This window comes from Polypterus senegalus, chromosome 17 (genome assembly GCF_016835505.1).
Source record: "Polypterus senegalus isolate Bchr_013 chromosome 17, ASM1683550v1, whole genome shotgun sequence".
In the NCBI taxonomy this organism is placed as follows: domain Eukaryota; kingdom Metazoa; phylum Chordata; class Cladistia; order Polypteriformes; family Polypteridae; genus Polypterus; species Polypterus senegalus.
In genome coordinates this window covers 82,844,976-82,872,885 of record NC_053170.1, presented here as the reverse complement: position 1 = coordinate 82,872,885, position 27,910 = coordinate 82,844,976, and the positions used below count along the sequence as shown (strand labels likewise).

Sequence of the window (27,910 nt, the reverse complement as noted above, 5' to 3'; positions counted from 1 at the left end):
GACTTCTCTCATGAGGCACTTGTCCACTGGTAGTTTGGCCCACTCTTCCTGAGCCAACTGCTCCACCTTTGTCAGCTTTGAAGGTGGTGGCCTTCCTTCTCCAGACTGAATGCTTAAGTTCTTCCCATAGATGTTCAGTATGATTCAAATCAAGGCTCCTAGAAGGCCACCTCAGAAAAGTCTAATGTTTTGTTCTTAGCCATTCTTGGGTGCTTTTAGCACATGGTTCATTCTCCTGTTGGGAGTATCCATGACCTTTCACATGATTCTTACACTGCTCACTAAATTTCAGCCCAGAATGCCTTGATAGTCTTGAGATTTCATTGTTCCCTGCACAGACTCAAGTTATACTGTGCCAGTTGTAGCAAAGCAGGCCCAAAATATAACCAAGCCATGTTTCATAGTAGGTATGGCATTCTTTTCTTTGAGAGCTTCATTTTTTTTCGTCTGTGGACATGGAGATGATATGACTTGCCAAAAAGCTCCAGTTTTGTCTCATCTACTAAACGGACATTCTTGCCAAAACATTGTGGCTTGTCCGTGTATATTTTAGTAAATTCCAGTCTGGCTTTTTATGTGGAGTCCTCCTGGGCCTTCTTCCATTGAGCTCACTGTCATTCAAAACGTGACAGATGGTGCAATCAGACACTAATGGACCTCGAGCTTGGAGTTCAGCTTGTATCTCTTTGGAAGTTGTTTGTCTCCCTTCACACTATCTTTCTGCCTATTCTGAGGTCAATTGCATCCAGGGAAGTTGCATACAATCCTATTGAACCTTAAACCTCTTCATAATATTTGCAACTGTTGTCACAGGAACATCAAGATGCTTGGAGATGGTCTTGCCTTTCACATGCTATCTATATAATGTTCTTTCTGATCTCCTCAAACCTGTCCCTCCTTTGCTTTCTCTGGTCCATATTCAGTGTGGGACACATAATGATACCAAACAGCAGAGTGATTACTGGTCTCCAATTAAACCATTGTCGGGCAACCGGTAATTTTCTAGGGGCGCCGTTTTTTTGCAAAAACTTTTGTAAAATATTTAAAATTGCTAGTGTTTTTGAACTTTTGTTTGGTTAAAAAGATAATGTTTAAAAATGTATATTTTATGTTGGGAAAACAGATAGCAGAACACTTATGGAAATGAAGTCTAAGAAGCGCAAGAGACTTCAAATGATCGTCAAGGAAATGCGCGTCTGACTTTCGAAAATTGATCCACGCATCAATCTCATATGTGCTGAAAAACAATCTCAACGTTCACATTAATTAAAATTAAGATTTATCCTATGATTCCTTTATTAATAAAATGTCTTTCAAACTTGTAAAATTAACTGTTTTTATAGGCGATTGTCCATAGATTGTGTCGTCACGACTTTATTTATGGGCAGTCCCTCAGGTGCGCCGCGAAAGAAAATTTTTGGACTTAGTGCGCCGCAACTCGAAAAAGGTTGCCTTTCACTGATTTAAACGGACTGAATGACTGATTACATAATTGGATATGTGTGATACTGATTAAAGAAAATCGCTACTGTGAAAAATCACTCAAATCCAATTATTTATGATCTTTTCAAGGGGTACCCATAAATGTGCCCAGGCTATTTTAGAAGATCTTTGTAAAATAGGTAATACTTGATCTCTTTTCACACTCGCTTTGCTTTACTTGATGACATATCGAAGGCATTCAAGTACAGAGGGGGTAACTGTTTTTCATTGAATCACTTTTCAGGAGGCATACAGCACTTTTTCAATTAACGGTAAGGCTACCAACAAATTTGTCCAGTGTCCTCAGCTTTTCTGTGACGAAACCGATAAAGTTACATTGTCAGGCTCTGAAAACATTAAGCTCAAGTTGTCATGTGAGGCTTGGGTGATGGAAGGTTGTGGCAAGCTGGAGATTTATGAAAAAATGAATGGTATTTAAAGTTTGTTTTGCAAGGTTAGTTATTTAAACAATGTCTGGATGTGGGAATAGGAGGTCAGGTTGAAAACTTTGAGCATGTGTGCTGTGGGCGTGTCAAGGACATGGCCCTGTCATGTGCTCCTGTCTGTTTCTTCAGTCCTTGACGTATTGTACCCAGTAGTTGAACAGTTTATTTTTTTTTTTATGGTGGCAGTGAATGCTGTTTCTTCATCTGAGTGGCAGTTGGATTTTGTGTAAAGTGTGGAAATGCAGAATCAAGCAAATAGAACATATACATGTATTAAGATTGGGAGGTGAGAAAAGATGCAACCCTTCCTTTGAAGATAATGTCAAAACTATTTAGCTGTATGTCTTTTGAGAAGTTTTCTAAATGCTGCAAAAAGAGAGTGTGAAGGAGGGTACTTTAAAAAGGAAAAGGCCTTCAGTTCAAAGCAGAATGACAAGCTTAGCTTGAAAACATCTGTCTCTGTCAACTCTCATATGACCAGATTGCTTAGTGGGATAGAGTGCTTGGGCGACCAAAAACCTCTTTAGACTTACATTTTTACAACACTTCACCGATCTGGGACAATGTGAGTATTATTGTAAAACAAGCCACATGACAGGTAACAGAATATATTTTAAAATATTTATGTCTTGCCTTACAGTGGGTATAGAAAAAAAATCACCCCCTTCGAAATATTCCCTTTTTTTTTGCTTTACAGCCTTAAATGAAGACACACCCACAAATATTTCTTCCCAGCTTTACTTACTCAATGCAACCAATAACATCCAAGTTAAATATCACAGATACAGTTCAGAAAACTTATAAAAAATCAAAAACAAGACATGCTGAGATTAATAAAGGATCAGCCCCCCATGTTAATATTTTGCCTAAAGGACAGCCTCGAGTCTTTTGGGATTCTTCTCTATCAACTTTGCACATCTAGATTGAGCCCACTCAATATTTGCCCCCCACTCTTCTTTACAGAATTGTTCGAGTTCGGTCAAATTGGATGGTGAGCGTTGGTGGGCTGCTATTTTCAATTGGATTTAGGTCTGGGTACGGACTGTGCCATACGAGGACATTCACTTTTTTCTCCTTCAGCCACTGTGGGTTTTGCTGGGTTCTTTGGGTCGTTGTCCTGTTGAAAGGCGAACATTCTGCCCATCTTCAACTTTCTGGAAGAGGGTAGCAGGTTTTCCTCAAGAACGTGACGGTATTTTGCCCCATCCATTTTTCCTTCTACCCTAACAAGAGCCCCAGGCCCTCCACAACAGGATGCTGCCACCTCCATGCTTTACTGTCAATATGGTGTGTTGTGGATGGTGAGCTGCATTGGATTTCTGCCAGGTGTACCATTTGGTGTTGAAGACAAATAGTTTGATTTTGGTCTCATCTGACCAGAAGACCTTTTTCCACTTGGCATCAGAATCTTGAAGGTGCATTCTGGCAAAGCTCAAACGAGCCTTAATGTGGCCTTTCTTGAGAAGTGGCTTTTTCCTTGCGACCCTCCTGAACAAGCCACAATTGTGGAGCACCTGTGAAATTGTTGTCACATGCACACAATGACCACTCTTTGTCATTAAATCCTTAATTTCTTCAAAGTGGCCATTGGCCTCTTGATAGCCTCTCTTACCAGTTTCCTCCTCGCTGTTCCATCCAGTTTGGAGGATCCAGGGAGGGTCCTAGTAGTACCAGACACTTGCCACTTCTTTATTATGGCCTTTACTGGGCTCCGTGGCATTGATAAAGCCTTTGAGATTTTTTTGCATCGTCTCCTGCCTTATGCCTGTCCAACTCTATCCCTGAGATCTTTTGAAAGTGGCTTGCCACCCAGAGCCAGTTGTTTGCTGTCAGTTGCACTACCAAGCAAGGGAGTGAATGCTCCAGGAACAGCTTCACTAATCACATGGATTACAACTGATCACAGGTGGAAGGAAGCCAGTAACCATGGTCTGCAATGGAAATGGTGGGCACTTACACCTGATTGAGTTTACAAATATTGTTTAGGAGGGGGGTGATCCTTTATTCATTTCAGGATTTCTTGTATTTTATTTTTTAAAATTCTTCTGAACTGTAGCTGTGATATCTTTAACTTGGATGTTAAAGATTGCATTGAGTAAGTAAAACTAGGAAAAATATTAGTTTGTGTGTTTTCATTTAAGGCTGTGAAGCAAAAAAATGGGAATATTTCAAAGGGGGGATTCTTTTCTATACCCACTCTACATGTACCTTCAGCATTCCTCAAACCCCTTTCCTCCATATTCCTCTGGTGTCTGCACCTATCTTGCCTGGCACTCCCTCTCTTGAGTGTATTCTCATAAAGCCTGTCTCACAAAATCATGTAATTTCCAGGTGCCTTGCTTGCATCGTATTTTTTTTTTTTTTGTTGTTGAGTACCACCAATGGTAGAATGGCACATTTTACCCACTGTGCCATCCATAATTTGTATTCTTGCAGCTACTTCTCATTTTTGAAGGCGACTCTCCTATGCCTTGACTGCTCCTCGAGTGCTTGAATCTCTCTTGCCTGGCATTTCCTCTGCTGATACATCATCAAAACCACACTGGCCAATCAGATTGCTTGGAGAGGCCACACACACAGAGTAGCATTTTACTATATACTGTAGTAGATTCTTTCAAATTGTTTACAAATTTAGTAAGATCCAGTGTAATCTTCACTGCAAAAAGCTAAATAGATTTCATTTTCTCAGCGAACTGGAGATAGGCTTCATTTGGACCTGAATTTTGTTGTTTTCTTTTAGAACATTGACCATACATGATATTTTGTTGGTCCAGCATACACTCACTCAAAGGATTATTTGGAACACCTGTTCAATTTCTCATTAATGCAATTATCTAATCAAACAATCACATGGCAGTTGCTTCAATGCATTTAGGGGTGTGGTCCTAGTCAAGACAATCTCCTGAACTCCAAACTGAATGTCAGAATGGGAAAGAAAGGTGATTTAAGCAATTGTGAGCGTGGCATGGTTGTTGGTGCCAGACGGGCCGGTCTGAGTATTTCACAATCTGCTCAGTTACTGGGATTTTCACGCACAACCATTTCTAGGGTTTACAAAGAATGGTGTGAAAAGGGAAAAACATCCAGTATGCGGCAGTCCTGTGGGCAAAAACGCCTTGTTGATGCTAGAGGTCAGAGGAGAATGGGCCGACTGATTTAAGCTGATAGAAGAGCAGCTTTGACTGAAATAACCACTCGTTACAACCGAGGTATGCAGCACAGCATTTGTGAAGCCACAACACGCACAACCTTGAGGCAGATGGGCTACAACAGCAGAAGACCCCACCGGGTACCACTCATCTCCACTACAAATAGGAAAAAAAGGATACAATTTGCACGAGCTCACCAGAATTGGACAGTTGAAGACTGGAAAAATGTTGCCTGATGAGTCTCGATTTCTGTTGAGACATTCAAATGGTAGAGTCAGAATTTGGCGTAAACAGAATGAGAACATGGATCCATCATGCCTTGTTACCACTGTGCAGGCTGGTGGTGGTGGTGTAATGGTGTGGGGGATGTTTTCTTGGCACACTTTAGGCCCCTTAGTGCCAATTGGGCATCGTTTAAATGCCACGGGCTACCTGAGCATTGTTTCTGACCATGTCCATCCCTTCATGACCACCATGTACCCATCCTCTGATGGCTACTTCCAGCAGGATAATGCACCATGTCACAAAGCTCGAATCATTTCAAATTGGTTTCTTGAACATGACAATGAGTTCACTGTACTAAAATGGCCCCCACAGTCACCAGATCTCAACCCAATAGAGCATCTTTGGGATGTGGTGGAACGGGAGCTTCGTGCCCTGGATGTGCATCCCACAAATCTCCATCAACTGCAAGATGCTATCCTATCAATATGGGCCAACATTTCTAAAGAATGCTTTCAGCACCTTGTTGAATCAATGCCACGTAGAATTAAGGCAGTTCTGAAGGCAAAAGGGGGTCAAACACCATATTAGTATAGTGTTCCTAATAATCCTTTAGGTGAGTGTATAACTTGAGTATGAATTCTTCAGATTTATAATATTGTGTGGTGAAGAAATTAGATTACCAATTGCCTGGTGGTGTCTACATGACCTCATTTTAAAGAATATACCCATCCGCCTTGTACTGCAAGGTGAACCTTGGAGATTTCATGTATAACATTATAGAAGAATGTCCGCCTCAGAAAGCCCATCAAATTTGATTCCCACTTTTGTTAACTTGCATTTGTCTATAGAATGCAGACCTTACTGTTTCAGTTGCAGTTTTCTGAGCTTTAACAGACTGTATTACATTTGTGCCATAAAGGGCAGACTGGTATTCCAGCTGGATGGGGAAAATACTTCTTGCCTGGCTGGAGGTATAAGGATGGACCAGTAGAAGCTATATGCCAGAAGCAGTTCCATCCCACATACAATAAGTGGCAGTGGTCCTCTCGGACCGTCCCAGTTTGGACACCTACAAGGGTACATAGGAGTTGGAGTGGTGAAGTGCAGCCCTGTTGGAGTCCTTGAGTGACGTTAGCAGGCCGTGTTGGAGGAGGACCTCCCTGGTTTCCACATGACCTGGAAATTCTTCCAAGAGGACTCACTATGGCACACTGCGACAGGATGGGAAAATGAGTTCTTGCTTGGTCTCTGATTTCTGCTGGTCCATCCTTTATATACCTCTGGCCAGGCAAGAAGTAATTTTCCTGTCCAGCCAGTACATCTGTCTGTCCTTCATGGAACTTACACATTGTATCATAACAAAAATATTTTTAATTTGCAGATTTAAGTACTCAACTCTGCGGTGGGCTGGCGCCCTGCCCCGGGGTTTGTTCCTGCCTTGTGCCCTTTGTTGGCTGGGATTGGCTCCAGCAGACCCCCGTGACCCTGTGTTAGGATATAGCAGGTTGGATAATGGATGGATAAAAGTACTTTACTCCTTCACAAATTTTGAATGAGGGGATTGGGGTCAGGATTCAGATGCTTTACAGAGATTCCACAAGGTACAATAGGAAGAGAAGCACAGAAAAATCTTGATCAGTAGCGCGCTATATAAACTAGTGTCAAAGCACTAAGCAGAAAATAAACAAAGGAAACCCAAAACTGAAAGGCAATAAAAACTAAAGCTCTAGAAAACAATACCAGACTTTTTTGTAATAACACTGAGCAGCTATGGTGCTACCTATTGTCACCGTCGATGCTTTCTTCACTGTTGAGAGTGGTTCAGAAATTTTTTTTTAAATACCTTTCCCCAAGGCACTGTGCGAAATCAGGATAGTGGCATAACCATGCCAATCCTGTTCTTGAATGACATTCAGAAGGTCAGTCTTTGTGCCAGTTACAGGGTTTCTGCTTTCATAACTTGTCGATTCCACAACATGCCCACATGGATATGAGGAGATTTCATTTGTAGTGAATCTGACTTGACTTGACTTGCCTTGTCCATATTCGCTTGGTTTAGGTAAATGAAGTGTGTAATTTACTGTAGGCAGTGTTGCAAAGAGTATTAAGAGTATGGCTTGCTAAAAGCTCCAGTAATGATCTGTCTCCTTTTTATGTCTGCTTATCTAAGCAAGGGTGGCAGGATACCAATATTGTTTTTTTATATTTCTACCAAAAGTTACCACTACTCTGGGGCCCCTGTCTGACCCTGAATTCTAGTCATGAAGTTGTATCTCACTTGCCACTACCTGCAAGGCCAAGCTTTGGAACTCTCCTAGATACTGAAAGGTCTGATTTAGGGCATACCTCAAGAACCTAAACACTATTAGCCATGAGTTTCAAGTTCAGGGGAACTCTATCCCACTCTTGGAAGTCCACAATGGGTACAGATTTTCATTCTAAGTATAGGGTGGTCCAGATCTAATTATGCTATAACAACGTGCAACGCAGGATGTTGGAGGAATTTGGACCGCCTGCAGTGCATAGGAACACAATCTCCCAAATCAACAAAATGTTTGACCGGACTGGTAGCGCCAATCACCCGAAAATTGTATTGTTTTCCTGCATTGAATCGGCAATACACTAATAATCCAATTGTGCTCCACTCATTTAGAATCTGGAACCAATGTAGAAAGCATTTTAAGACGGAGAAGCTTCTATCTGTGGCACCCCTGCAAGAGAACCACCTCTTTCACCCTTCACAAACATATGCAGTTTTTAATATCTGGAAAAAAATTGGAATTAACTTGCTTAGAGATCTTTATATAGACAACGCATTTGCATCCTATGAACAATTACATTCCAAATTTAACATTCCAGCTACACATTTCTTTCACTATCTTCAAATCAGGAACTTTGTTAAACAGAACCTTCCAGATTTTCCTCCTCTTACACCCTCATCCACGCTGGAAGAAATATTGCTCAATCTCAAGGATTTAGACTCCATCTCTACAATATATAAAATCATTTTACAATCCCTTCCTTTCAAAGATCCAAGAGGACACTGGGAAAAAGATCTCTCAATTAATATATCAGAAAAGGAGTGGAAAGTAGCAATGCAGAGAATTCAGCCGAGCTCCATATGCGCAAAGCATACAATTATACAACTCAGAATTATATATCGAGCACATCTGTCTCAACTAAAACTCTCAAATGTTTCCAGGGCATGATCCAACCTGCGAACGTTGCAACCAAGCCCCAGCCTCACTGGGTCACATGTTCTGGGCCTGCACCAAATTAGCATTATTCTGGACAAAAATTTTTAATTACCTCTCAGACAGCCTTGGACTCGCAATCCCTCCTAACCCATTAACAGCTGTGTTTGGGGTTCTTCCAGAGGGGCTTAAAGTGGAGAAAGACAAACAAATTGTGATTGCATTCACTACACTGTTGGCACGCAGACTTATTCTGATAAACTGGAAGAACCCAAACTCTCCTCTTTTAAGTCAGTGGGAAACCGATGTGTTATACTATTTGAAATTGGAAAAAATCAAATACTCAGAGGATCCGTACAGACTTTTTTCAAAACATGGCAGGATCTGATCAGTAATATTTTAAAATAAGTTTATAAAGCACAGAGAATTTATTAATGTAGGTATGTTTACAAGCCTTAAATTTTACGCCGTTTGGCTTGCTCTCTCTCTCAGGGGTGGGGATCGATCTGTTCTTAGCATGATTCTTTTTTTTTTTTTTTGTAAAAACTTGATTGCTATGTATGGATTGTAATAAAATTAATAAAAAAAAAAAAAAAAAGTTGAATGATTAGATCTGGACCACCCTGTAGTTTTGTAATTAGAAGCCAGGCCTGGCAGATATTGAAACTTGATATTTATTTATATGGCTTGTTGGTGTCTTCATTCCTCCATGCAAATCTTTATCCCACTGTACAGGTTTTTTTTTTTGGTTTCTGAGAACATTCTTCATATGTTTTGTGGTCCGGAACAGATTTGGTCTTGGTCTTTTCCTTCTCTCGCGTTTATTTCAAAACATTGCATTAACCCAGATACTTCATGATGCATGGACACAGTTTTAAATGGAAGCATGTTATCTGGAGAGATGATTAGCTGGCAGTTCCTTGCACTTCATTATTAACTGATCATTAGATAAGACAACAGGCAACAATTAAAACCTAAATAAAGCAGCTTAAAACTAAAATTGACATTGACAATTAAGGATTCTGAATTGTAACCAGAGAGTTAACCAAGTGTTCCTAATAACCCCCCCCAAAAAAACGCCTATTGCTTTAGGAATAAATAAATGATTTATAATTTAAAAATTGGTTAAAGCAAAAACTTGCTGCCACTGTGGACCTCCAGGAATGGCGTGGAATTTATGTGCCATTTTGTACCGTACCTTAGTGTTACTCGGTGAGTGCTGACTATTGTCCTTGTGTTTTCAGGCCTCTGGTGTGATCTGGAAGTGTCCTATACTGGCTCCTTCTTGATGACTCTGGAAACCAAAATGAACCTGACTCGTCTGGGGAAGGACCTCCCCGGAGAGGGACCACGGCCTGGTGACTCCGGAAGGGAAGGGTAGGTATGCAAAGTGTGGCTGAAGATGGAAACTGCGGGGCATCCCCATATATTTTGGCACTGCCCTTCAGTCTTCTCTTTCTGGTTACAGATAAAACCGTTCATCTCCTTGTTTCTGTCTGTAAACAATAGATGTATTCCTCAAACTCTACTTCTGCTGGACCATTGCTTCCTCTCACCAGTGTGAACTTCTCTATCTTAGCACTGCAACAGATAAATTACTTCTTGCCTCTCAATGCAGATCTCCTGAGCTTTTTTCTCTTGACAACTGTTGATCTTCCATTTTTTTAATCCATTTTTTTTCAACATTTTATTGAATTTATTAAAAGCAAGTAACATTCCATACAAGCAAGTCAAACTTGACAAAACTAAGTTCAAATCAACCCCCAACCATGAAAAAAGAACTAGGCCAACAGCCAGAGTATAACTTTAAGAGTAGGAAAAAAAGAGTGGGAGAAAATCCTTTTCTCCAATGTAAATAAATACTTGTTCTAAATAGTTATTGATTAGATCCTGCCCTGCTAGGTTTTAAAAGTTTTGAACAGAATCCTCTAAGTGAGAATTTAATTTTTTTCCCCCAATTTCAAATAGTATAGAACAGGGGTCTCCAACACGTCGCTCACGAGCTACCGGTAGCTCACAACCCCTTTCCAAGTAGCTCGCCAAAGGGTTAATGAATCCTACATAAATTTGAAAACCTGATTAGTAAAATTAAAGGTGGGTGATCTTTCCAAAAAATCATCATGATCCTTTTAACACAAAATCACGATCCACAATCTGAATTGCAATCGATCTTTTCAATGTGTCATACACTTAAGAGAATATCCGGACTCGGACTCATCAAGACCTAAGTAACACTTTATTTTAAATATCAAACAAAGTTGAATTCAATTGTTCTCTCATTCGATAGCTAAGTGGAGTTAAGGAACACGCCCTGAAGTTGGTGGGTGAGTGAGGAGATCCAAGCTGCGTGTTTCTCGTATTCACACAAATAAATCGGTACAGCAAGCGAACTATGATACATATCGAAATGAGAGAAGTCACAAAATCAACTGGAATGTTCAAACAAATTCTATAAAAAAAAACAGATCTAAATCCATTAAGTAGTTCTCTTGTGAAAAGCAGACAGACAGACATTGGATTTTATATATACAGTAATCCCTCCTCGATCACGGGGGTTGCGTTCCAGAACCCCCCGCGATAGGTGATAATCCGCGAAGTAGAAACCATATGTTTGTATGGTTATTTTTATATATTTTAAACCCTTAGAAACTCTCCCAAACTGTTTATAAATATTCTCCGCACAGTTATGCAATAAACCCTTGTTTATCATGGTTAATCTGCTCCAGACAGATAAATGAATTTCCACAAAGTAGGATTCTTTATTTAAAAAGTTAGAGCATTGAAAACCTGTTTACGACCTTCTAAATACGTTTTTTTAACATTATTAGAGCCCTCTACACATGAAATAACACCCTTTAGTCAAAAGTTTAATCTGTGCTCCATGACAAGACAGATGACAGTTCCATCCCACAATTAAAAGAATGCAAACATATCTTCCTCTTCAAAGAAGTGTGCGTCAGGAGCAGAGAATGTCAGACAAGAGAGAGAAAAGCAAACAATCAAAAATCAATAGGGCTGTTGGGCTTTTATGTATGCGAAGCACCGCGATAAAGCGGCCGCAATGAAGGGATCAAGGTAGTCTTTCAGCATTTTTTACAGGAGCGTCCGTATCTTCTAAGCAAACAGCCAATGTGTCCAGAGGGTGGGGGGAAGTTGGAGACCCCTGGTATAGATTATCAGTTGCCCACAGACTTTAAAGAGGTGGGTTAGGATGCTTCCAGTTGAGCAAGATAAGTTTACGTGCCAATAGGGAAGGGAAGTAAAGGCAATTACAGGTTGTCTGTCCTTCTCCACTTTAAGCCCCTCTGTGAGCCCACCAAACACGGCTGTTAATGGGTTAGGAGGGATTGTGACACCAAGGCTGTCTGAAAGGAATTTAAAGGTTTTGGTCCTGAATGATAATTTGGTGCAGGCCCAAAACATTTAACCCAGTGAGGCTGGAGCTTGACTGCAACATTCACGGGTTGGATCTTGCCCCTGGAAACATTTTGGACAATTTTAAATGAGACAGATGTGCTTGATAATCTTAATTCTTTTGAAACTACCTCTTGAAATAATGGAGCATCCTTAGAATCTACTCAGAGTTGGCCCACTTCACTTTCAGCAATGAAAGTTCTATTTTTTGGGGCCTGTTGACATCATAGTTAAGCGCACTTTTGTTTTATGCGGTGGTGTACTTGATGTTTTATGTTGCCTATATTTTCCTTGTTTTCTCCTATGCATTTTGTTGTGCTGCTAGACTCTATTTGTTGTTAGCTGGGGGATTGGGCACCACAGCTGGGTATATAGTCTTTCCCATTCACATCTGACTAGCAGGATAGACCAACTATCTCTGCTCAGTCAACACAATGGGTTAGCCCTTTGCCGTTTTAATATGAATAGGCTTTCCAGATGAAGTACTTGACATTGCCTGAGTATACATGTATAAAGCGTTCAGATAAGAAAGCACATTATGTGTTTTTTTTTTAAATGTTGACCATTTTTTCTTTGATGGCTGTCCCATCTGTCATCTACACTCAAGAGTGGATCTACTATGAATCTAATGCAGCTTATGCTTCAGGCCCTTGAATCCAGGAGTGGCCCCAGAAACAACTTTCGTCCACATTGCTTAAAATTTTGGGTTTTTTAAACCTCCCTACATGTAGTTATTATTTATTTTATTTTTTTTTTAATTGTGGCAACCTGTTGTGGAATAAACTCATAGAAAAAGATAACAGTGGTTACACAGACCTCATCACTGGTCCAAAAACTGTAGGTCTGCCATTGCCGACACTACCTATCAATTTGTCTACTCTCATGTGATGAGAATTTGTTCTTTTTGTGTATGTATTGAATTTCATAATTTTGGAAACTCCTTGCTGGGCTCCAACCATGAAGAGTATGTTTTTGTATTTCCTGGTTTTCTGTCTTTCTATTAATACATGTCTAATCCACTAAAATTCATGCCACCTTATTCATAGAATGTCGGTCTGGTGGCGTCTGCCTGGGCTGCCCTGGCCTTCCCCCACATCTTAACAGACATCCAGGGTACTGTCTCTAAAATGCCTTCAGGAGTGGGCGTGGGTATGGCCCCTGATATACTGGCATCTTGTCAGTTCCTCCTGTGGTCAGCTGCGGCTCCTTGAGGTGGATAAGCTGCTTCAGAAGATCTATTCATTAATCTCATGGTTACTGTAATGGAGGAATAAGTGAATCATTGATATGGCATGTAAGCTGGGCAAAACTGCTAGTCATGAATAATATTTGTAGAAGTAGACATAACTGTCTTTGAGTGATGTGCCGTTGTTTCTGTTGAATCCTTGCCGTGGAATGAAGCCCTCTCAGTAAGTAGGTCAAAACCTAAAAACATGTCATATTCATTTGTATTGGCCAAACCATTTTTGCAGTGACAACATATTTTTTGGTTTTGACATTTCTCAATGGAACATTTTGAAAGGTGTCTTGTGGTGCAAAAGTGTTTCAAAAAACTCTAATCTCTAAGGTTCCTTTTATATTGCAGGACAAACTAATACTATCCATCCATCCATTATCCAACCCATTTTATCCTAACACAGGGTCACGGGGGGTCTGCTGGAGCCAATCCCAGCCAACACAGGGCAAATGGCAGGAAACAAACCCAAGACGGCGCCAGCCCACCGCAGCAAACTAATACTAGAAATGCCTAAATTATTAACCTTGACACGTTGCTTACATATGTTACTTTCAGTCATCATCTAAACATATATCAAACACAATAGTGGCCAATATCCCTGTCGGCTTACACATTAAATACAAAACAACTTCAGAATACTTCTGCAGCAGCCCCTGGGCATTCCTTCTGACGGGGCTACCCTTCAGAGTACCTAAGTAATGGCCAGTGTTGCTTCTTGAGCTGCGCACCTGTTGGGACTTAAACTACATCTGAAAGTGCTGCACAACTCAAACAGCAACATGGACAAGGCTGGCGACCTCCGCTTCAAACCTTAGCAGGGGCCAGAAGATAGATAGTTTATTAATCCCAAGGGGAAATTCACATAATCCAGCAGCAGTATACTGATACAAAAAACAATATTAAATTAAATAGTAATAAAAATGCATGTCAAAACAGACAATAACTTTGAGTAATGTTAGCATTTACTCCCCCGGATGGAATTGAAGAGTCGCATAGTGTGGGAGAGGAACGATCTGCTCAGTCTGTCAGTGGAGCAGGACAGTGACAAAAGTCTGTCACTGAAGCTGCTCCTCTGCCTGGAGATGATCCTGTTCAGTGGATGCAGTGGATTCTTCATGATTGACAGGAGTTTGCTTAATGCCCGTCGCTCTACTACAGATGTTAAACTGTCCAACTTTTTACTCCTACAATTGAGCCTGCCTTCTTAATAAGTTTGTCCAGGCGTGAGGTGTCTTTCATCTTTATGCTGCCTCCCCAGCACACCACCGCATAGAAGAGGGCACTTGCAACAACCGTCTGGTAGAACATCTGCAGCATCAGATGTTGAAGGACGCCAACCTTCTCAGAAAGTATAGTCTGCTCTGACCTTTCTTACATAGAGCATCAGTATTGGCAGTCCAGTCCAATTTGTCATCTAGCTGCACTCCCAGATATTTATAGGTCTGCACCCTTTGCACACAGTCACCTCTGATCACAGGGTCCATGAGGGGCCTGGTCTGCCTAAAATCCACCACCAGCTCCTTGGTTTTGCTGGTGTTAAGATGTAAGTGGTTTGAGTCGCACCATTTAACAAAGTCTTTGTTTAGCTTCCTGTACTCCTCCTCCTGCCTACTCCTGATGCAGCCCACAATAGCGGTGTCATCAGCGAACTTTTGCACGTGGCAGGACTCCGAGTTGTATTGGAAGTCTGATGTATATAGGCTGAACAGGACCGGAGAAAGTGCAGTCCCCTGCGGCGCCCCTGAGTTGCTGACCACAATGTCAGACCTGCAGTTCCCAAGACGCACATATTGAGGTCTGTCTGTAAGATAGTCCACGATCCATGCCACCAGGTATGAATCTGCTCCCATCTCTGTCAGCTTGTCCCTGAGGAGCAGAGGTTGGATGATGTTGAAGGTGCTAGAGAAGTCCAAAAACATAATTCTTACAGCACCACTGCCTCTGTCCAAGTGGGAGAGGGATCAGTGTAGCATATAGATGATGGCATCCTCCGCTCCCACCTTCTCCTGGTATCCGAACTGCAGAGGGTCGAGGGCGTGGCGGACCTGTGGCCTCAGGTGGTGAAGCAGCAGCCGCTCCATGGTCTTAATCAGATGTGACGTCAGAGCAACAGGCCACTTGGCACATCACCATTACCCCTAAAAGGGCTGCACAGTTCTTACAGAGCGGACATGGTTCACACTTAACAAACATGAAAAAGATGTACTCCAAACATGCCAGACTACTACTTTTTAAAAAAGCTAAACAAATAAACTCAAACAAGCAGACTGGGGCAAAAGACATCAATGCACAAGGCTAGTTTCAGTGTGGAAATATTAATCATTACTTATGTTTATTGGCAGAGACACCAGGCATTTAAATGCTGGAAGTCAAAAGCAGATGGAAAAAATGCAACCTGAATAATTCAAATCAGTGTCTGTGAAAGCGAGCTTGGGTTTAGTATAACCAGGAGAGGGATGTCCATGTAACAACTTAAGGAGTTCATTCCTCTTAATCCAACTGAGACATTTGTTTTAAAGTATGCACTGCCTTGACTTTGTCCTCTAATTCGGTGGGGCACATTTTCAGTGACACTGCACTTTCGTAGCCTGATGGTTTGGTGTGAATTCAGAACTGCCTACACCCTCTCTTTCTTTCTTTCATAGTAACACTGCATTGCCATCCCGTCTACCTCTCTTCAATCCTGTATGACGTCTGCTATCTCTAAATAGCTGTAATATCTTCTATGCTGTGGCTTGATGCCTACTTTTAATAAGTGACATTTGTCAAAAAATGTTATGAATGTGAATTTAACCTTGGTAAATAAGAGTCCTGAAAAGTCCCTATTTTATATCATCTTATGATCACATACACACTGGTTAGTTTACCTGAGCTAAAACATACATACTTCTTAACTTTTGGTTAACATTTACATATTTCACATAATTCTATGCATTATGTTTTATTTGGATCCCATAATTCAACACTTTGTTAAAATACATCATGCATTTCCTTCAGTTTGCTTAGCCAATGGTTTGAAAGAAGAACAGATCTAATGGACCCCTTTGGAAAGGTGGTCTCAAACTTGGTCCACAATGTGTCCTCTAAAACGTTTACCTTCCTCGCTAGCCATACAAATATTTGTCTTCATTCAGCTTCTGCTCCCTGCCATCATTGTCTTCTGACTGTATGAGGTCATTGCCTGTCTGTCAGCTAAATGGTATGAGCTAAACTCTTCGTTAAATCAGTCATTTTCTACAACGTAGCGATAGTCGTGGTCACACATTTTATTCACAAAGCAACCTCTTATCTAAATACACTTAATTGAAATATTGCAACTCAAATTTTAATGACTAAGAATTTTCAAATTTTAATCCCCTTTATAAAAAGGCTTAAAAGTCTTTTAACAGTAATTTGTATGCAAATGTTTGTGAACTTCAACTGTAATTTTTTTTTTTCCACTCCTCATGACCGCCACCCTCCCCGGTGACATTTTTGAGGTGCCATGTAGCCCAGGGCTTTGAGTTGGATCAGCTTAATTTATACATACAAAATTTCATTACGAAAACGAGTAATGTCTTTGGGTTGCCCCCCTTCTAGATGAAAGATTTAAAATGCCGTGTAGCCAGTATTTTATGTTGGACCTACGGCAACTTACATACCAAGCTGCATGAAAATTTGTTCAAACATTTTTGTGGGATTGCCAGACATGATGCAGTCTGAGAATTGAAATGAGATTATAGTGTAAAAAATATATAGATAAATAATATTGGTGTCAAAAAATGAGAAAGGAGAGTATTAAGATTTTACTTATATCGATTATTATCACTCATAGAATAGAGTACAATAAAATTTTCATTAATCAGCTTGCAGCATGATTAGCAAGTATGACTACCATACCTTGAAATGTCTGTCTTCCTGACCTAAACGATCTTAGAACATGGTTAAATGTATATACTGTATGCCGGGGGTCTCCCGCGCTGGTCCTAGAGTGCTACAGTGGTTGGAGGTTCTCATTTTCAACCTTATTTTAGTTCAGGATGAGTTTGTGCTGCTAATTAACATCCTATGCATTCCTTTTAATTGAGTTGCTATTTAAGAGTCTGACCCCTTAATTATTTATATTTTCCCCAATTAGCAGCTAAATAATGAGATACAAAAAGAGCATACACCTGACCAGCTAACTTGTGTGCATCATACGATATCTGACAACAAAGAAAGAATGAAGGTCTCAAAAATGGTGATCTTTTAAGGTCGCCAAAGCATTCTGATGGTGCTCTTCCAAAAAAAAAAAAAAAACAATTTTGCAAATGTCTGCTGTGGTACAGTGAGAGCAGCAACAAGTCATGGAATTAAATAACAGGTTTTAATGAACAATTAAGAATTGGCTTCTAATTAAGAAACAAGTGCAAGAACCCATCTTCGCTGATCATCTGTTTGCTCACTTTACCTCTTATGTGCTGTTTCAGGAAAAAATGAAGCAATTCAGAGGTCTGAGTTTAAACAAGCCAATTTAAAATGAAGGGAAAAGAAAGTAATTAGCAACAAAAGCTGGTCACTAATTAAGAAAAGGGTTAAAATAAAAACCTACAGCGAATGTAGCACTTCAGGACTGGAGTTGGAGACCCAGCTGAACACATTTTTAATTACTCCTTGCTTAATAAGACTACATGTTTAGCACCTTGCATACTTGAAATGATCTACCAAAGACATGCAGTTCAAGTCTGAACATCTCTTTAAAGTACACCCATGAGGAAGCCATTTTGTAATAACCAGACATACACAACTTACTAATAATTGTAACCTGCAGCTACCTTGTCACACAGCTATTCATTCAAGAGTCACTTTATCAGAAAACCCATCACACACATTTGTCCAGAGATAGGCCAAGAGTCCGTCAGCTCAGGGATTGCTGATATTTACAACATACTGTCACTTCTCCAGCTGCTGCAATATTGTTTTACAAAATTAACAAAAGGTAATTGATTGTATTTTTTCCCCATGCTGAAGTAATCAATATCTTCTGAATTTGCTTAATCTGGCATTTGCCATATCTGTGTACAGTGAATTCAAAGAGTATTCAGACCCCTTCACTCATTTTTCATATTTTATTATGTTGCAGCCCTATGCTAAAATTGTTTAATTTTTCCCTCATCAAGCAGCACTCAATACTCTAAATAGGATTTTAGCAATTTGTTCAAATTAATTGAAAATAAAAAAATTGTATATCTCATTGTCACAAGTATTCCGACCCTTCACTATCACAATTAAAATTTGGGTCAATTGCATCCCATTCTGTTACTCATCACTGAGATGGTTGCTTGTGGTCACAATTGAGTGGACTGATGAGCAAAGGCACAAATCTGTATATAGAAGGTCTCACAGTTGAGTAAAAACCCAGCCATGAGGTCAAAGGAATTTCCGGAAGAGCTTAGAGACAGGATTGGATCGAGGCTCAGATCTTGGTAAGGAAACAGTTTTTGCAGCATTGAAGAGTACAGTGGCTTCCATAATTTTTAAATGGAAGGTGTTTGGAACAACCACAACTTTTCCTAGAGCTGGCTACCTCGCCAAACTGAGCAGTCTTGGGGCAAGGGCCATGGTAAGAGACGTCCCCAAGAACCTGACGGTCACTCTGGTTGAAAGAAAAAACAACCTGTGTGGAGATGGGAGTAACATGCAGAGGGCCAATCACCACTGCAGTACCTCACTGGTCTGGGCCTTTATGGTAGAGTGGCCAGACGGAAAACTTGTCTCCATAAAAGGCACACGAAAGCCCGCTTGATGTATGCAGAAAGATGCCTAAAGGACTGGCAGACTATGAGGAGCAAGATTCTCTGGTTTACTGAAACTAAGATGTTACTGTTTGGTCTCCATTGCAAGCGTTATATCTGGAGGAAACCAGGCACTGCTTGTCACCTGTGCAATGCCATTTCAAAGCTGAAGCATGGTGGTGGCAACATCGTGCTTTTGGGTTGGGGTCTGGGAGACTAGTTAACACTGAACAGAGCTAAATACATCGATCCCCTTATCAAAAATCTGATCCAGATCACTGTGGACCTCAGACTGGGCATGACATTCAGCTTCCAATAGGACAGAAAGCAAAGATAACACAGGAGTGGCTTATGGACAACTCTCTGATTTCCTTAAGTGGCCTAACCCAAGCCCAGACTTGAACATCTCCAGAGAGAACTGAAAATAGCTGTCCACTGTTGGTCTTCATCCAGCCCGACAGAGAAAGATGGCAGAATATCATGTTGAAAAGCTTAACATGCCATGCTTAAGAAGACTCGTGGCTGTAATAAAGGCCAAAGGGGTTTCAATGAAGTACCGAGTAAAGGGTCTGAGTACTTGTCAATGTGATATTTCATTCTTTTATTTTTAATACATTTTCAGAAATTTCAAAAATCCAGTTCTTGCTTTGTCATTCAGGGTTGCTGATGAGCGAAAAAAATGGAGAAAATAATAGCACAAGGCTGCAACAAAAAAATGTGAAAACTGTGAAAGGGTCCGAAACCTTTAATTGAATGCACTACTGTATTTGTGACACTTTAATTTCACACCAACGATTGGAAATTTACGTATCCAGGTTTAATCTAACCAGCTGTTGCACATCTTTCCAGAGGCCGTCCAAGGACTTACTGCCTTGCAGACAGCGATGAAGAGTCATCAAGTGCTGGATCTTCAGATGAGGAGGATCCCCCAGAAGCAACTGCAGGAGATAAGCCATTAGCCCTCGGAGCGGAAAGGTGAGTGAGTGCCTTGGCCTTTTCGATTATTTCTCATGAATGAACTACTCTATGGCAACCTGCATTGTTTTATCTCAATTTTTTCTTTTGTTTCAGCTACATTGGGGGTCACCGTGCCAGCAAAATTATGAGGTTTGTCGATAAAATTACAAAATCAAAATACTTTCAAAAGGCAACTGAGACTGAATTTATCAAAAAGAAAATGGAGGAAGTGTCAAACACGCCGTTGCTGCTAACTGTCGAAGTGCAGGAGTGTCAGGGCACGTTGGCGGTTAACATCCCTCCGCCGCCAACTGACCGTATCTGGTAAGTATGTGTGGATTTACAATTTACACATTATGTAGGCTTTCCTGGCTACGTTTCAGGAGCAATGATCCACCCTTGCATTGGCTTTCAGGTACGGTTTTCGCAGTCCGCCACATTTAGAACTGAAGGCGCGCCCCAAATTGGGTGAGAGAGAAGTAACTCTGGCACATGTGACCGACTGGATTGAGAAGAAACTGGAGCAGGAGTTCCAGGTGCGTGTGCGGGCCATTACTTTCATTTTTGCTTCAATATCTTGACCTGCTGTCCATCACATACTTGATGTGAATTTTGTACTCAAGGACACTAATCAAAATTAAGGGAGTGTGTTTAGAAATGAAGCCAAGAAGCACTTGTTTATGCAAAGAGAAATCTAGGGAATCTAGAACAAACTACCCAGACCTGGAGATGAAGCAGAAACCTTGACTACCTTTAAGAAGAATCTGGATAAGATGTTGAGACATCTTAGCTACAGTTGCGGTCAGAAGTTTCGATACACTTAGGGTGAATTCTTTAAAACTTATTTTGTAAGCCCCCCACAGATTTTATGGTAATAAACTATAAATTTTGCATATCATTTAAGGCATCTACTTTGTGCAGGGCAAAAGTAATTCACTTTCTTGACTATATCACATTTGCAGTGGGTCACAAGTTTACATACACTTTGTTTACTGTGCCTTTTAAACAGCTTGGAAAATTCCAGAAAATGATGTTGAGCATTTAGGCAATTAGACAATTAGCTTCTTGTAGCCAATTAGGCTAATTGGAGTCATCAGGGATCGGCTCTGAGCCCTTTCTTATTTGCAATGGTGATGGACAGGCTGACAGATGAGATTAGACAAGAGTCCCCGTGGACTATGATGTTTGCTGATGACATTGTGATCTGTAGTGAGCGTAGGGAGCAGGTTGAGGAGACCCTGGAGAGGTGGAGATATGCTCTAGAAAGGAGAGGAATGAAGGTCAGTAGGAACAAGACAGAATACATGTGTGTAAATGAGAGGGTGGTCAGTTGAATGGTGAGGATGTAAGGAGTAGAGTTGGTGAAGTTGGATGAGTTTAAATACTTGGGATCAACAGTACAGAGTAACGGGGATTGTGGAAGAGAGGTGAAAAAGAGAGTGCATGCAGAGTGGAATGGGTGGAGAAGAGTGTCAGGAGTGATTTGTGACAGACAGGTATCAGCAAGAGTGAAAGGGAAGGTCTACAGGACGGTAGTGAGACCAGCTATGTTATATGGGTTGGAGATGGTGGCACTGACCAGAAAGCAGGAGACACAGCTGGAGGTGGCAGAGTTAAAGATGCTAAGATTTGCAACGGGTGTGACAAGGATGGACAGGATTAGAAATGAGGACATTAGAGGATCTGCTAAAGTTGGACAGTTGGGAGAACAAAGTCAGAGAGGCGAGATTGCGTTGGTTTGGACATGTGCAGAGGAGAGATGCTGGGTATATTGGGAGAAGGATGTTAAGGATGGAGCCGCCAGGCAAGAGAAACAGGAAGGCCAAATAGGAGATTTATGGATGTGGTGAGAGAGGACATGCAGGTGATGGGTGAAACAGAACAAGATGTAGAGGATAGGAAGAGATGGAAAAAGGTGATCCGCTGTGGCAAGCCCTAATGGGAGCATCTAAAAGAAGACGACGAGTCAACATGTGGATGTATATTAAGGCCTACCATCAAACTCGCTGCCTCTTGGCTTGACATAATGTGGAAAATCAAAAGAAAATCTCCTAAGAACCAAGAAGAAATTGTGGACCTCCATAACTCTGGTTCATCCTTGGGAACAATTTCCAAACGCCTGAAAGTTCCACATTCATCTGTACAAACAATAATACGCAAGTATAAACACCATGGGACCACACATGCATCATACTGCTCAAAAAGGACACTCATTGTGTCTCCTGTAGAAGAATGGACTTTGGCATGAAAAGTGCAATCAATCCCGGAACAACAGTAAAGGACCTTGTGAAGATGCTGGATGAAACAGGTAGACAAGTATCGCTATCCACAGTAAAACAAGTCCTGTATCAACATAACCTGAAAGGCTGGTCAGCAATGAAGAAGCCACTGCTCCAAAGCCGCCATAAAGACAGACTACAGTTTGCATTGGCACATGGGGACAAAGATCTTCCCTTCTGGAGAAATGTCCTCTGGCCTGATGAATCCAAGATCAAATTGTTTGTCCATAATAACCATTGTTATGTTTGGAGGAAAAATGGTGAGGCTTGAAAGCCAAGGAACACCAGCCCAACTGTCAAGCATGGGGGTGGGAGCATCATGTTGTGGGTTGCAGGAGGGAGACTGGTGCACGTCACAAAATAGATGGCATCCTGGGGAAGGAACATAATGGAGATACACTGCAGCAACATCTCAAGAGCTCAGGAAGGAAGTTGAATCTCAGTCACAAATTGATCTTCCTAATGGGCAATGACTCCAAGCAGACCTACAAAGCTGGCTTAAGTACAGCAAGGTCAAGGTATGGGAGGGGCAATCATAAAGCATGTGTGAGCGAGGAGGCCTACAAACCTGTCCCAGTTACACCAGTTCTATCTGGAGGAATGGGCCACAATTTCAGCAACTTGCTGTAAGAATCTTGTGATAGGCTATCCAAAAAAATGGGTTTAGTCCTGCACAAAGTAGAGGTCTTAAAAGATATACTAAATTTATTGTTTGTTAGTATAAAATGGGTGGTGGGGTTATAAGGTGAGATTTAAAGAATTCACCTTAAGTGTATGGAATTTTCTGAACTCCGTTGTATTAGCTAAACAAAAGAGTCAGATGGACTGAATGGTTTCCTCTCGTTGTCACATTTCTTAGGGTTTTATGTTCATCTCCGTGGCTGCTGCATATTAACCCCTTGTTGCCTCCCCTCCACCCCCTGTCTCTCAACAGAAAATATTTGTGATGCCGAACATGGATGATGTGTACATTCCAATAATGCACTCGGCTATGGACCCACGGTCAGCAGCACTGCAGGACTGTGCAAAAGATGTTGGGTTGGATGCTGCTGGACCCCGGTAAACTGTGAAGACTGCTGCTTGTCAGTATTCCAGAGGGCATCGTCCTCGTTTTGTGGAAGAGTCCTTGAACCACATGTGCCACGTTCCTTGCAGGCAGGACATTTTTTCCCACATGCCTGACCACACACAGGATCTCAGTGTCACAGGATGACCATTCCTGGGGAGGCCTGCTGGAATTTAGGGGGAAAGAAAATGTTCCCGCTGCTATCTGCCATCCATGGCCTCACTGTTTTCCTTATGTCCAGAATCAACAAGGAAGCCATTTTAGACTCTGGTACACACACCCCTTGCGGGTTGCAGTGCCCATGCTATTGGACATAATAATGAGTAGCTTGTCCCCTTGAACTCTTAGTTTTAGACAGAGCAGCTTTGTTTAGAATCCAATGGGGACTTGAAATGGAAATATTCTGGTCTGCCACTTACATGGGAGTGCCCAAAACCTGCTGACCTGCTTCGTGAAATCAGAAGTCAGGCCTTGGTGAAGTGAAATGGGGTGTCTTTTGTGTACTGTGGTGTCATTTCTTCATGTTGTGGACATGTTCACCATGTTGGCTTGTTTGCACTCCATGGGCAGACTACCGCCAGTGTTCGCTTTTCATTTGCCAAGCTCTCACCTTCCGTCTTTTAGCTTTTCATTTCCAAGTGCTGTGTGGTGTTTGAAAATCCCTTACTAAAACTGTGGCCGCATGCTGCAGAAGCACCCATTACACCGACCAGTGAACCGTTAGGATCTCTGCGTACTTCAAGTCTGCTCACGTGCTCCCCATGACGGGCTTTGTGCGCACCACTTTGGAGGCCTGCCTGCTTGTCTGATTGGATGGTCCCTCTCTGATTTTGTGTTTTTTGTTTCTGCGTTAGCCGCTCACATCTGTTTGTGTTCTGATGTCTTTGACCAGGGACCAAGATTATTGCTTGACTTAAAGAATTACTGTGCCAAATTTAAGTTGCCAGTTTTAATGAATGCTAAACCCTCACCCTCTCCAGACCCGGCCTGCAAAGCTGGCCAGTACTTCTAATTTAGAGCTGCTTTTTTCCGGATTTAGTCTTCTGTGGACCCTTATGATACCCAGACATTCATACTGATCCTTTGGGAGCCTGTAATCATGTGGCCTGGGCAGAAAAAGAGTACAGTAGATCTCTAGAGAACCTCCTGGACTTCTAGATTCTACTGATTTGCACCAGGATGTCTGAACCCCAGGCAGGTGGGTTCTAGTGCTGGTTTATAAATGTAGGTGGCCAAGGGTTGAGGGTTTGTGGCCCATCCTGCTGCTGTTTAGAACACTTTGCTGCCAGCTGGAACACACCAGGTAACTGACCAGCAAGTGTCAGCCCCCCTTCGTCACTTGCGACCTGCTGTTTTCTGCAAACGCAAGAAGAGATTAAAAAGGAAGTTTCTGTGCAAAAGTGTGCAAGAGTCTTGTTTGTACCATAAATTATTCTTTATTTTGTTAAAAAGGAAATGTAATATATTGAGACCTTGCGGGTTCCCTTTTCTCGCTGCAAGACTCCACCACACCAATGATGTGCATGTGCGCTTTATCCTGGTGCGGCGCGGCGAGCCACACTAAAACACTGCGATGAACTCTTTCTCTGTGGGGAACTGAAATTCGCCTGCTGCCATTTCAAAATAAAAATTGAGGAAATTCATTTCTTCACTCTTAATGAATTTGGTTGCTTTTGGGGGTGGAAGGGGAGGGGTTGTGTGAGTAGGCCAGTGTTGATTTAAGTTTGCATGGGTGGGTTGGAATCCTGTGTGGAGTTCGCACGTTCTTCCTGTTTTTTGTGTTTTTATTCTTTTTTTTTTTTTTTCCCCCCATGGCCAGTCATTCAAAGACGTGATAGTGTGGCCCAGTATGGGTGCCCTGTGATGGATAGGCACCCCACCCAGGGAGGGTTTGGGCCTTGTATCAGTAAGGCACATGTTCAATTCTTTATCAAATTTTTCTAAGCCCACTGCACCCAAGATGGTGCCCCACAATGCCCAACTGAAAATATATGTGTGGGCTGTATGAATGAATGAATGAATGTCTGTCGAAAGTATTGGCCTGCCCTTCATGAATAAATAAGGAATTCCTAGAAAATAGGAGAAGGAAATAACAGATGTACTATCACAAGAAAAGTACGGTAAGTACACACCATGAAATGTTGTTCTTTTTTCTAACACATGGACAGATCAAGATTTGATCTTCATTTAAACTGCATCTAAATACCTGTATATAAGGTGATTTAACTTCATGCCACATTTAAATGTTGTTTTATCATGCAAGCGTGTTCCTGTTCTCCCCTTTACACTCTTGATTATCTATGTAGACCTTAACAAAATGTCTTTATTCCCGTACTTGCACCACACTCTCGGCACTGTAGTTCAGTGCTTCACCTTCCCTTTTTACATTCTAGAACACCAAGCAACTTTGTAAGAGTACCACAACAGGCAAGAGGAAGAGTTAATACTTTTAACTAGCCAACCCGCGGCGTACCATACGCCGCATAATCAGGCCAGTTTTTTAATGATTTTTAAGCACAGGGAGAAAATTAACATTCGAAAAATCGGTAATGTAATAAATCAGCAAGAAAAAGCAACATTGTAACAAAGCACGGAACGAACCAACACACAGCGCCGTAACCGAAAACTCAGTTTTTAAAGACTGCTTACTTCATTGTGTTTTAACCTCAGTTGTAAAGGATTGTTTTAAGGATCCCATGAGATACCCCTCATATGGCGATTCACTTCCGCGAGAAACATGCCTCTATGAACATTTAACGTAGCTGGGAGGTGCCAGGAGTTGATGGGCGTAGCTCCTTCCTGCGTGCGCCATAGGTGTCTTACTTGTCGGCGGCTTAGTGAATCCACGCCCCTTCCGGCGTGCTTTCCATGGTTGTCTAGCCTTAGTGAATTACATATATAGATTATTACGTATTATAGGTAATGCACCCCATATGTTAAAGTACAGATGTGAGTGTTGTCAAATCATACAACCTTACATTACTACCGTAGAGCTATAGTTTGAGGCGGCACACAAACCTGTAGTGTCATTGATTTCTTTATGGTCCGCTCTTTTCAGGTCATCATATTACAAAATGGCAAAATCAAATAGTGCCTTTCATATCTTATCTATCATCATATTGCAAAATGACAATATCAAATAGTGCTTCATATCTATATGTCTATCATCATATTGCAAAATGACAATATCATATAGTGCCTTTCATATCTATCTATCTCATCATATTGCAAAATGACAAAATCTATCGATTGTAGAAATTAACATATTAATTAAAGCCACTTTGAGTCCAAAATAAGGAAGGAGAAAATGTGTCCATTGCACCTTTAATCATCTCATCAGAAAAAGCTTGAAGAGGAAGCATTCGTCACAGCAGTCTGTTACAGAAAGGTCAGAATAATAAGGGCAGAGGTCTATTGGATAAACAACTAAACTTACATAACCATGCTGATTAATACACACATCATCTGACATTTACTCTGATTTGGCTTACACACCCAGATAACTCAGTAAAAGTCTGTTTTACCATACTTAAATTCTTCATAGCTTTTAGATTTATTTATCACCCTTGACGTCTCTCTGTATGTGCCAACTGTCCTATCGTGTTGTTTACAGGACATCTGATCTCCTGTTGTATTTTGTGTATTACACCAACCTTCCTCCCAGTACATTTATTTAACCATTTCAGTAGCTCTCATCATAACATTTAAAACAAGTGCTTATATATTTCAATGTGCTATGCAAACCGAAACACTTAATTACTGTTACCTCCAAATTATTCTATCTATCTCTCATATATTCTGTCTATTGGGCCAACAGCTCTTATGAATATGGCCACTGAGAGAGGGGTCTTCTTAGGGTGGAGAATGGAGAGAATACAGAGGCCAATAGATTTTAGGTACAGGCCTCCAGAGCTCCACTCCATTGAAGAGATTGTCGCCTTACATTATACGTCAATGATACCCCTGGTTACACTGTGCTTAAGATTAGGGTTCCGGAGGATTTGTGCCACTCCTTTGAACACTTTCTTTGCCCCGAGACGGCACAGTTATAAAATGCGCTGTTGATCCCTAGGACAGCAACAAAAGAGAGAAAATAACTAAATAATCGGGAGCACGAGTGACCGACACTACTTTCCAACTAACCCCACAACAAGGACAGAGTATACCAACAGATACAGGGTGATAACTATATTAATAAACTTATTATTATAAACAAATAAGTCAGTTTCTTATTCAATACCCACACTGCAGAGAGTCCCTCCCCACTGATGGAGCACAAAACAAGACACTCCAATGAAAAACATACACAAAGAACAATTCTCATGAAGGATTAACTGAATAGAAAAGAAAGTTCCTTGCCTGTCCTTCCATAGAAATAGTTATATTTGATATTGCGAGGGGTCACGTCAAGCCATACCTCAATGCAGGGAAATTTCTTCATACAGGCTTGTGAGGGCCTCTCCCATGTAAAACTTGAAGCAGAAAAACGATTGATGTGCTATCCATGCATGAACCCAAGTTCACCTGATCCCTGCAGTAAGAAACAGAGTTTTCCCTGCAGTTTCACGGTTTTCCTCTGGTGATGTTCCTTGACTTTTTTCTTCCCTCTTCCCTGCCACTGTACCTTCACCCTTTTTGGTACGGTGTGAGCCTCCCCTGTTAGATTTTATTGGCCATCTGAGTCTGGTGCTCCTAATACCTGTTCAGT

The 27,910-nt window shown here is 41.3% G+C and overlaps 1 protein-coding gene across 3 annotated transcripts in view; it reads left to right on the top strand.

Annotated features, from left to right (window-relative positions):
* Nucleotides 1-24,860, top strand: part of tex2 (testis expressed 2) — a 71,771-nt gene extending 46,911 nt beyond the window's left edge. For all 3 annotated transcript variants that reach the window (XM_039740736.1, XM_039740735.1, XM_039740737.1), the window contains exons 9-13: nt 9,741-9,873; nt 19,750-19,875; nt 19,972-20,181; nt 20,273-20,393; nt 23,071-24,860. In XM_039740736.1, the coding sequence (XP_039596670.1) occupies nt 9,741-9,873; nt 19,750-19,875; nt 19,972-20,181; nt 20,273-20,393; nt 23,071-23,199 (719 nt within the window). In that variant the 3' untranslated portion in view covers nt 23,200-24,860. The remainder of the gene's footprint in view (nt 1-9,740; nt 9,874-19,749; nt 19,876-19,971; nt 20,182-20,272; nt 20,394-23,070) is intronic.
* Nucleotides 24,861-27,910: the final 3,050 nt, after the last annotated feature.